Source organism: Poecile atricapillus, chromosome 4 (assembly GCF_030490865.1).
Source record: "Poecile atricapillus isolate bPoeAtr1 chromosome 4, bPoeAtr1.hap1, whole genome shotgun sequence".
Lineage (NCBI taxonomy): Eukaryota > Metazoa > Chordata > Aves > Passeriformes > Paridae > Poecile > Poecile atricapillus.
This window is the reverse complement of record NC_081252.1, coordinates 50,021,520-50,033,530: the sequence shown is the minus strand read 5'-3', so window position 1 is coordinate 50,033,530 and position 12,011 is coordinate 50,021,520. Positions and strand designations below refer to the sequence as shown.

General features: G+C 39.5%; 1 protein-coding gene across 1 annotated transcript in view; it reads right to left on the bottom strand.

Annotated features, from left to right (window-relative positions):
* The window catches only part of SCFD2 (sec1 family domain containing 2), a 191,396-nt gene that overhangs the window by 103,616 nt on the left and 75,769 nt on the right, over positions 1-12,011 (bottom strand). Inside the window, exon 5 of the mRNA XM_058838116.1 lies at positions 6,921-7,170. Within this exon, the coding sequence (XP_058694099.1) occupies positions 6,921-7,170 (250 nt within the window). The remainder of the gene's footprint in view (positions 1-6,920; positions 7,171-12,011) is intronic.

Genomic DNA, 12,011 nt, shown 5'->3' with positions numbered 1-12,011 from the left:
ATGGTGGAAAGAGGTCTTCCTATTTCAAACCTGAGTGCAAAGCTGTCCCACCAACATTAGGCATGAGTATGACTCTTTACATATTCAAGGACAAGGACTAGAAGAAGCTGATCAGTATTTCTGAGAGATGCCTATTTAGACCTTCAAAATGTTTAGCTATTTGATGTGTTAAGGTATTCTCTCACCCTCTCTAACCCTTGTGAAACTTTAACATGAACCGTTTAGCTAATGTGCTGGTTTGGGCTGAGATACAGTTAATTTTCATCATAGTATTTGGTATGACTCTGGTTTGGATTTGTACTGAAAATAGGGTTGATAACAGATGGATATTTTAGTTATTGATGAGCAGTGTTTACACAGTGTTCAAGGCCTTTTCTGTTCCTCACCTCACCCCAGAAAGAGTCTTGGGGTGCACAAGGAGCTGGGAGGGGATGCAGCCAGGAAAGCTGACCCCAGCTGACCCAAAGGATATTTCAGACCATATGGAGTAATGCTCAGCACATACAGCTGGGGGAAGAAGGAGGAAGGGAGGGGTGAGACATTTGGAAGGATGGCATTATTCTTCCCACATCATTGTCAAAAGTGATGAACCCTGCTTTTCTGGGGATGGCTGCCCATGGGAAGTGGTGAATGAATTCCTTGGTCTGCTTTGCTTATGCACACAGCTTTTGCTTTGCCTATTAAACTGTCTTTATGTCAACCCACGAGTTTTCTCCCTTTTACTCTTCTGATTCTTTTCCCCATCCCATGGGGGAGGAGTGAGTGAGCGGGGGGTGCATGGGGCTGGCAGGGGTTAAAACACAACACTTAGAAGCCTTTGTTTTGGTGGGGAGCAGATGCCTATTTACTAAATTTACTGGCACCAATTTCCACACACCTAGAACCACAGATCAATTTTTAAACCTGAGTCCTCTACCTAGACATGCAGGAGGAACACCCCAGCAGGATCCAACATTAAGCCATGTGTAACCACACATGGCTGTTGCTTTTTTTTTTTGTGCAGACAATGCAAGTGCAGAGCTCTTGAAGTGTAAATGGGAAAAATGGAAGATCTTGAGAAGGCTTACAGACAGGGCAGCTGATTAATACTTCTCTAAATATTCAAAACAAAGAACTTTTAATTTCTTGAATATGTAATCTTTGCAAGCTCAGAAAGTACAATATGTAATTTTTATTTTTCTGTATTTCCCTAAATGATACCAAGCAACAACTTGGTTGCAGACTTCTAAATTTTATTTTGTATAAATGCAGCCAGTTATAGTTCCCAACATAAATACTTACACTATATAGAAACACCATATTAGCCCTTCTCTAATTTGTCTACATGTTGCCATTAATGTGTTTAATTTTTTTTCAAGTCATGACTATTTTTTTCCCATCAGTTCTGCTGCAAAACTCACAGATTACTTGGAAAGAAGCTAGTATGCAAGAAAAAGGGTGGGTTAGTTCAGTGGGTTCCACTGAATTAGTGCCAACTTTATTAACCTTACAGAAAACACTTGTTTTCTGTAAAAGTGTGGAAACTTTAAAATCATTCAGAATTCACTCTTGAATTTTACACAATGTTTTATTTTTCTATATGAATAAAAAATCACTACCAGATACCTGAGCTATACCTCTACTGTTAAGCTGGGAAAACTCCCTCCTACACAAAACAAGTGGCACATTTAGTCTAACGGGGATATAGTAGAACTTCAGCCAATTTCATACCTACCTACCTACCCACCCACCCACCCATAATATAGCCAGGTTTGGGAAAATGTTGCTCCAAATCAGCAGTGAAGACCACAAGCAAATATAAGTGTGTATGTCTGTCCTCTGAGAAAACTGTCTGTCCCTGTCTAGGAATGCAAACGTTTATTGCAAAACCAGGAATGGTTTTAGGATTAATGATACTTAGGCCACACTGGCATTAGCATGTAACTTCATTAATAGGAAACATGTCCCCCCAAAAATCATGTGTTGAGGACAAGCAGAATCCGTTGAGAAGTGTCTAATCCAAATTGCCAATGTCTACACTCCATGGAATCAGGGAATCATTGAATCACAGAAAGATTTGAGTTGGAAGGAACCTTCTAGCTCCAACTCCTCTGCCATGGACAAGGAATCCTCCACTGGCCCATCGCCTTCACTCTGTTCTTTCAAATTTAACTATGAGAAAAGAGGAAGAAATAGCATCCAATCTCTCCCCCCAAACCCAAAGATTCAGATGTATCTCCAGACAAATAAAAGATAAAGAGACTTATGATTCCCAGTCCCTAGATTTATACAGAGGTCAAAAAGTGTACAATACAGATTTCAGACAACTTTTATGCAAGACTCTAGACGTTAAAAGAACTCTGCACTTCCACTTTGGTCTTTACTTAAAGATTTCTGAGTTTGCTCCCTGCCCTCCCCCCCCCCAGTTATATAACACACAGAATTTAGAAAAACCAAAAGAAAGGTCCAGAAATCCATTTTGTGATTAAAAATTCCAGAAGTTCCTGGCACAAAAGAATTCCTGTTATACCTGAGCTCAAGAGGATGCAACTAATACAGCCCTAAAGTAAAGTGAAAGTTACTGCACATGGGCAGCACATCCAGCTGCCTGTGCTGGAGGGGCTCAGAGCACACCATGGAAGGCAGATCTGTTCTACAAAGCTCCCACAGAGACTTGCAGATGAAAAAGAGAATGGCACAGCTGAAAAAATAGACTTTTTTATCGCTTTGTGGCTCTATTAGCATTACTTTTGCAGACGTTTGCATTTGCACACAGCTCTACACAGACATTTAGAAAATCAGATGAACAGATAAGATGATAAAATAAATATGCTATTTTGCAGCAGGTTTTTTTTCAAACAGCTGCCAAAAAGCCCCACCCCTAAAGCTCCCAAACCTAGCATTCTGGGAAAAACATAATTTTCCATTATGTTCTGGTCTATTCTTTTTCCCCTCCAATTTGTAACATTCTGCTGGAATCAGTGATGTAGAACATATGTTTGAGGTAAATGACACCCAGGAGAAATCCTGTAACTGTTACATTCAGTTTTATTACCCAAGGCATTAGAATACTCCAGCACTACACTTATTATTTAACAGTTCCATCAAACAAGACACTGCTAATGTACTTTTATATTATTATGCATGCAAAATTTAGTATTGTATTTCTTGAAATTCAATGTGTGATTAATGCACTGTATTTTCATTTTATTTAACAGTCCCACAATATTTTTTTGTGCTTCAATGAAACAAGGTGTTACATAAATGCAGAATGCTATTGTACAAATATTTGGGAAAACATATGTTCAGGCAACACTAAGGCTGAGTATCCTAACACTCAACAGCCAGGAAATTGGAAGGGCTTGTGCTTCTTACACAATATAAGCTTGTGCAAGTGCTGCATCTTTAACATATTCTGCAGAGGGCTATAACCTAGAGTGCCTTAGGGAAACCTAGTGTGGCCAATGGGACAGACAGGCCCTGTCTCTGACAATTGCTTTCTTCCCACTGCTGCAAATACCAGTCCAGTTTCACTAGGTAACACCAAATAGCGCAAATATCCCCTGTGCACCTGTGGGCTGCCTCTTTTGGGGGAGATTTGCACTAACTCTGTGAGGCAGTCACATAACTGGAGATTTTCTATAGGCATAGACTCATGCAAGCATCAGTAAGTTTACATTTAACAAGTATAACAGGAATAAAAGATAACTCATATAATCCTGAATATTATTTTGACTGATAATTTGATCTCAAAGGCAAGTCTTTGAAAGCTTTTAAAAGCTTTTTTGCATTGTATTTCTCAAGTGACTCTATGGGAACAACAAATAAAACCAAGAAAAATGTGTACTTGTAAAGATTGCACAACTTCCATGCTTTGCAGAAAAGAAGAAAGCAAAAGGCTGAGGCAGCAGTTCAGAGCCACAGCTAAGATACAGCTTTTAATTTCAATTTTAATTTAAATCAACCACAGTGCCTTAGAACAGTGCTGGGCCCAAGCTAAAAACATCAGGCACCAGGTGCACAAAGTCCCCTCTGTTCAAAGACATGTAATCACTAATGCCTCAAAATGTAATTTAATGACATTCTGCTTCAAGTTCCAAAATGAGTCACAAAGCTGAGCACCAGTCCACTTCATCAACTGCAAACTGAGAGCCAGAGAAAGTTACTTGCTGAATATCGTAAGAGTCTCACTTACTTTATTGTACTTCCTCCTCATGTGAAGAATACTGAAGCTCTATTGTTCTAGTTCTCTGTGGTGTTCAGTGCATACAGTGAATGCAGACATGGCTCATAGAAAATACACTATGTAATCATGAAATTGAGGACTGTGCTACACGAGTCAAATGATGGTTACATGGGAAAATTATTTACTGGCATTTCTCAAGTTTGAAATGCTTGGATTTGCAGCCTATGTATAATTACTTCTGTGTGCCTCTTTTTACAGGCAACAGTAAATTTTGCTATCTCTTGCTATGACTCAAGCTGTTCAATCATGGATTGCCAGAAGGGTTTGAAACTTCAACATGGAGGTGAGGAATGAGCCAGCAGGCAGTGTCTTTCAAATCCATCCAATAACTGGCACAGTTTTGTCTCCTGATATATCACATTTAATATTCTTCCTAATACTTACCTTGATGGACAGGTGAAAATAAAAGACCATGAGCATTTTACTTTGCTCTGATCATGAATGAATAATTCTAAGCATTACCAAAACTTATTTTAGTCTAATTAACTTTTGTGGCCCTTTAAGAACATAAAAAAGGTTTTCTTGTTTCTGACTTCAAAGTAAAATGAGGGCAGAACACTGCAGATCTGGAACATAATCTGACCAGACTCATGGCTGTTGCTAACTTGCAGAGCTCTGCTGACTTTGTGAAAATGTGCCAACCTGCATCTGCTAAAAGGAATAGTCAGTCTGTAGCTCATAGATGATCTGCTGGTAGCAGAATATGTCTTGGCTCTATATCTATGACTGTACAATAAGGAGACGCCGTCCCTGCTCTCTATTCCCTGACTTTCAGCCCTGCTACAAAGAAAGTCCTGCTGTGCCTTTGAAGGAAAACTTGTGGATGGTCCTACAGTTCTGATTTGCTTTGTCTCTCAATTAGCAAGCAAGGTTCAGAGGGCAGCAGGCTGTAGAACACAGGCGTGGCAAAATAGAGATCAAGGAGGAGTAGGTCTAAGGCTGGTCCAGGTTTAAGTCTTGCCAAATCAACTGTACTGCACATACAGCAAATTGCAAATTCAGCAAATTCCACTAGCACTGACAAAGCAAATGGTTGGATAAATAAAGGCTTGAAAACTACCTATGAAGTATTTATACAAGACCCTAGACATTATAAGTTGAATGAAATACTAGAAATTTCATGTGATACTTTGCTGCCAACACGAAGTTTATTTCTGGTTATGACAATAGATGTTATTTTCCTTCGCCCTCTTCCATGAATAACTCAAAATAAGTAAGATATGAAAACAAAAAATGCTGAAGAACCAAAAAAAGTATCAAGCAGTAAGTATGCAAAAAGTATGCAATACTATCACCTGCTTGTGCAGACTGCACAGACATGGTTGTGCTAAAACACAGATACAGAAATATAAGCATGCAAAGATTCTGGCTTTGTGTTATGCCATTAATTTTATCACATGATAATGATGGGCTTGGTCTAAAACTACCTGTACTGGGTTTCTCTTCAGCTTCTCTTTGATACTTGGCTGAAGTTTTAGAGACTTAAAATCTTCACAGACTTACATTAAGCACAATGAACAGAAACTGACAAAACTGATTTAAAACTTCTGATGATTGGAGAAAGGGAAAAATATGAAACCAGAGATTTAGAAATTACTACAACCCATCCACTAGAAGACAACACTGAAGTTGTGAGGGAAGCACCATTTGGTGGACAAGCTGTGCAATACATATTGAAAAACAGGAAGGCAAAAGCCTACCTGAAGCCTGAAACACTGTGGGCGCTGTGGCCAGGAGTATTAAAATAACACCACAGTGCAAAGATGACTGAGTGACCCCATTTCTACCCTAGACTTTTAACTATTACAGTATTTTACACGCAAAGCAACAGCAGACCAATGAGACCACACCTGTATTTTGAATTAGAAGTGTCCACAGGAAATAGTACCAGAATAACCAACAGCACTTCCCTTGAGACTTAGGATGGACCCACTTAGGTCCATTCTTGGAAAATGTTTTCAATTCTAAGCTCCTCTCAACATCTTGATTTATGCTCATATGCTCCTCAACTCAAAGATGACCTGTCAATGACCTACTCAATATTACTAAAAACTGAGAAAACTGATAGCAGAAAGTGAGATCCCCTCTGTCATGCTAGGCCACTCCTGAGCCACATTTCATTCATTTAAAATTAAGTTTTTAACTTTTTTTTTCCTAAAATGTGATACCAGCAACAAGAGGTTAGGGCTTTCCTATTCTATGAGTGCTCATCTAAAAAAAAAGGCTTAGCATGCTATTTTTAAAGGCTAATGTTCATGTTGTTTCAGCAAAAGGCTCAGTGTTGGTTTTAGACACATTTCTTCTTTTATGCCAGACAAGCCAGCTTCTTGTATTCACAAAGCAACTGTGGTTCACTGAACATGTTTCCAGGATTAATTCTGACTTTCCAGGGTCAACTTTACACCAATCAATGGAAGAAATTGTGGAAAAGATTACCTTATGAAAACACACAAACTTAGCCAACCTTTAACAAAAAGAACAACTTGCAGAGCTTTCATCAGACTCAGCACTCTTCAAGGACAGCCTGTCAGCATTTGGCATATATGAACATAGGAGATGGAACAAATCTACAGGAAATCCTTGTGCTTACTCATGTATTCTCAGCACCACAGACAAGACAAGACATTTTTACACACTTCTCCCAGTTCACATGTTCCCAGACATCCAATTTCTCACCACACAAGCAGAATCATACCTGTAATTTTCTGCAACAAAGCAGATGGCTCTGGCTCATCACAAATTGCCTTGACGAGGGCTTTTTTCACCTCTTCTTCAGCTGTGTCTAGCTCTTTTCCACATTTGATTTCTCCAACCACAGAATATATGTATATCAGCAAAACAAGGAAGTCCTCACAGGCATAATCATCTTTTGTCCTTTCATTGTAAGACTTGATCATTGGCAGTAACTGGTTCAGAACACTGGGCATTTCTGACTCGCCAATAGTCTGGAAAACAGAAGGAAGAGTGTGTCAGATTGTCTCCATAGTGCTTATAAGTTGGGACCAGACATACACATGTGGCATACCATTCAATATTCACATTCTCAGTCAGCAGATGGTGATGGGATTTATTTGCTGCTCAGACAGTGAATTTATTAGTTGTCTAGTTTTTTTCTTCGGGATTCAAGATAGCAGCATTTTAGCACTTGAAAAGCCTTATGATTTAGATCTTCTCCAAGTACCAGTATGGTGAGAGGATGAGAGCATCCATCCCTTGCTACAGGTAGAAATGGTACAAAGTACAAGGTCAAGCAGTTCCTCTAACTTTTAGGGTTCATCCTTGGGTCTGATTTTGTACATGAGCAGGGAGATCAAAGCCCAGCTTCCATTGACTTGCTGACATCCAGATCATGCAACACCAGGGCTGGCATTTAGATCCATGTGCAGATCTCTGCCACTCAGAGCAGGCCAGTGACTAATTGTCCCATCAAACTGCCACCCTCATTGCCCACAAACACCTGTGGATGAAACTTCTACCTGCTAATTTTCTGCTTTGGCTTAGCTGGGAATCAGCTGCAGGATCAGGTGAGAGGTGGGAACATTGCAAGGCAAACAGGAGGAACACTCTGCTCTTGTATGGGGGGGGAGATGTGGGAGGAAAGAACAGTCTTTCTCTCCTGGTGCTAGCAATTGCTCAGATCCAACCAGGAGGTCACCTGCAACACCAGTACCCTGCCCCTTGTCCTGTGATCACCTAAAAGATCCCCCTGTGAAAACCTGTGTGTCAGCTCATAGTATACAGTGAAACATCAAATCTCTTGTAATCCAAGCAGTCAAGTCTACAAACACTTATTCTTGATTGTTACTACAGTAACTTCACACAGACTAGTCATCGTAAATAGGCACCACAGCCAACAATATGCCCTTTAAATTGATTCACAATAAGTAAATAAAATACAAATCAAATATACTAGGAAGAGACACAAGTTTATACAAGAACAAAACTATGCAATAGCTTTAGGAACACAGAAACTGAAAGCTTTATCTCCTGGTGTACTCCATACTTCATACGTCAGAGGTCTGGCTGTATTTTCAGTTGTTCTTTGTCAGTCTCAGAAACACTAACATGCATCTCATAAACTGTCATTTTTATACCTACACTGATCCACCACAGATCTCAATCATTAAGAAACCATGAATTACTTAAGCTCCAAGAAACCTTTTTCCATGCTGTACTATAAGAAACTACACTTACATGGACTTTTGTACCCCACCCTGCTCTTGACATACAAGTTTTGCCATGGATCCATGGGACTTCAGTGTCAGGTCAGGTATTATGTTTCCATTTGAATACATACCTTGGAGAAGAATTTTCTAACTATCCACAAAACCTAACAGTAAGTGCAACTGCAGACTTGAAGCAATAAATTACAAAGCTGCAGTGGTCAAAAGCATGTGAGAGCCAAGAAGGAACATTCTGAAATCCAGGAGGTGTTGGCATCCTCTGTGTTTGGGCAGGGAGTGCTAAATCACATACACAGTAAGTCCTGCTCCACCCAGGAAGCAAATCTATGGTGTTTGGCACCAGTCTGGCATGTGCTGATAGCGGGGCCATCCGCAAGACAAGGCTGTTTGATTCTGGGATTTCAACTTAGCCCTGACTTAGTTGAGTATTACCTCTTCTCTTCTTGAAAAGTGACACAAATAAATTCTCATCTGGATGCCAGTACAGTAAGTAACAGACCTTTCAGATCCTAAGATGGAAAAAACCAAAGCTTCAAGGAATTCAGAGGTATGCATCTATCATAAGGAAGCCATCTGCAATGAACAAAAGCCTAATCAGCCCTAAAAATCTAAGAAATCAAGATAAACCTACATGTGGAATTATTCTGGAATAGATGACGAACTTTGAGCCTATATGAGCCTGAATTCATTTTTGTGAAGAGGCAAGGCAAGACCTATGCCAGGTATTACTGAGCATCATCTACTACCTACTGGTGCATCATCTCTTCCCCTCCTCCCCTCCCAATACACAGACTCTACTTCACCACCTTCACTTCTGCTACACCACCGAAGATTAGTTCTTAATAAAGCTGTATTTTGCACGCATGAATTATCCACAGGCACGGAGCACTGGGGATGCACATGGTTGTATAGAATAGTAGAGTGAACAACTCCTGCTTGAAGATCACAGCTCCTGCAAGTACACATGTACAGCACCTTTGGCAAACTTTCATACATGATTAAAAAAAAAATCATGTCTAAACTTGCAGGGTGATTTACTGTAAGACAGGCTGAAACTCAACAACTTCAAGTAACAATTGCCACCTCTTATCTTCAAAGTAAAAATGAAAGAGGAAAAAAAAATTAAAGAGCTGCAATAAACCATTAACTTCAGAATGCACATAGGGTCTTTCTGGGGTATGAACTTCTCTGGAATGTTTCTCCCCTTATCTCTTGGGAAATGGCACCACAGAGGACTTCAAATGGAACTTCGAAGTTTCAGAGGCTATTTTGTCCAAACAGACCAGTTGGACTGGACCGTGCACAAAAAAAAAAAATGGGACTCACAACCTCACTGCAGAGCATGGCTCCACAGGGAGCTGGGAAATTTGCCTCAAACAAAATCCACTGGCAGATTGTCATTATCTGGCCACCTCCAGTGATTTAGGGGCTCCCTGCACCACCTAACAATCAATCAATTACCCTGATTTAACAGCCCTAGAACAAAAGTTTTAAAAATGTAACTACCCATGACCCAAATTTCCTGCTGGTTATGTTGGCCTCAAGTTAGCCCCGTTTGTCTATCATCAAGGGAGCCAATAAAAATAACAAAAACAGGTCAATTCTGAGCTTTCCAAAGACTGTATAAAAACATTAATGCTGCTTAGTACAGAGCCAGCTAAAAGGCCCAAGCTTGAACACTTTCTGCTTGGTTGCATGGTTTGGACATTTTAATGCTCTAATCATATATTCTTGAGAATTCAGGGAGGGTTTGTGACAGATTTTTGTTGTTCTCTCCACCCTCTTTAGTTAATTATTTTTAGAACTTAAGCGGTGTAATAATTTGATGTCCCTAAGGATAAATAAACTGATGTCAATTTGCTGAATTTTGCAAAAGACCTGAATTTTGGCAGATTATAGTGAAGAAAATACAAACATATTTTTTGGAGGGGTTTAAATGCTGAACATCACATTTTGCTTCAAAATCTTATTTTAAATCTTTTTTATAGGATCTACAGGAATTAGGAGGAAGTGTAATAACCCAAGAAAAAATTTTGTGAGAGGCATTATTTTCAGTATTAAAAAGCCCTGTAAGAATCTAAAGCCATATGTATCATTAGTCTTATTTTACACAATAGAAAACAGAGTGAGTTTGGGAGGAAGAGAAGATGAGGGTCAGAGTTTACTTAAATTAACGTGTGTCCCTGACAAAACTTAGAACTGAGCACTGTAACCCCTCTGCTTCCAACCCAGTGTCCTCAACACGTCCTTAAAAATATTAAAGCAAAAATCAACTTCAACCAAGTGGAATTTATTTTCTTTAAAATCCAGGAGGAAGGAGGAGATAAATCTTGAGAGACTACTTCACTACGTAAATATTCTAGTGGCTTTCCATTCAGGAAGCAAAACATGCTTAATTCCTTCAGAGGTCACATGAGTTAAACAGAACTTCTTGGAATGGGAACCACACAGCTTTACACAAGTGAAGAATTTTATTGGAGACAACCAAAATTAAAAAACAACCCCAAAACCCAGCTGCAGGTAAAACCAGCAGAAGAATCAGTGGAAACTCACAAGCCCTTGGGTAATTTGCTGCTCCATGTTCCTGGACTGGTCTATTTAATAACAGCTCCTTTTATTGACAACTTAGGTAGGAAAAGAGATGTGGAATAAGCAGCTTTCCACTGTTGCCCTATTTGATTTTTCATGTTTTACCTGGGCCTAACTTCTTGTGATTTGTGATTTTGCCACACTGTGTATTAACTTTCCCACTGTCCAGACAGAGGCAAGAACATTCTAACTGCTATAAGTGACAATGGCACCAGAAGAGGACCTCATGGGTATGTGAAACTGGCTCAGATCCTTTGATGGTAATAGATCTCTGCAGCAATAGTCATTTTAGTGAAAACAACAGGCGCTGCCAAGCTAAGGAGGAGTCCTTGCTGCCTGCAGTGCTCAGCTGCCCATAAATCAAATGCTGCAGTTCTGCTTCGTGCTGTTTTACACTGTTTGGCCATCTGAGATTTGGGGTTGATTGCACATAATTTCCATATGGGTGGGAAGATGTCTGTACTCCCTGCAAAACAATTATATCATGTGTTAGTTTTTATTAAATGGCCTACAGGTGACTAGTGACTTGACAAAATAAATCAGTTAAGTATGATCTTAACATTCAAATTATGATTTGCTATGAAGCTCCAGAAATCATTATAATTATTGATTTAGGCAGGTTTTGATAAAAATGCACCTCTGCTTTGTCTTCTCTTTACATATTCTAGGGTATGATTCAAGAATAAGCAACCCAGAACACAACTTAAAAAAAATAAGTTCTTAAAAGTACCACACTCTCACCATTAGAAAAACACTTCAATCTGTATTTGTCATGATATAGACCATGCAGTTATTCAGACAGGTGATTTTAGATAACCACAGTCCACTGTCTATATTTTCCTTTTGCAGGAAGTAAAATTTTAGTCTCAAAATTATGTTTCCAGCTGGGGAGGGGCTGACAAAGCCTCTCCTTGCAGGGAGAATGAGCAAACTTTGCCCTTAGGGGAAAGCAGACAAAGCATTGAGTGAACTCACAGCAGATTCAGAGTGGAGGTGTAAGATGCTGGCAGTAA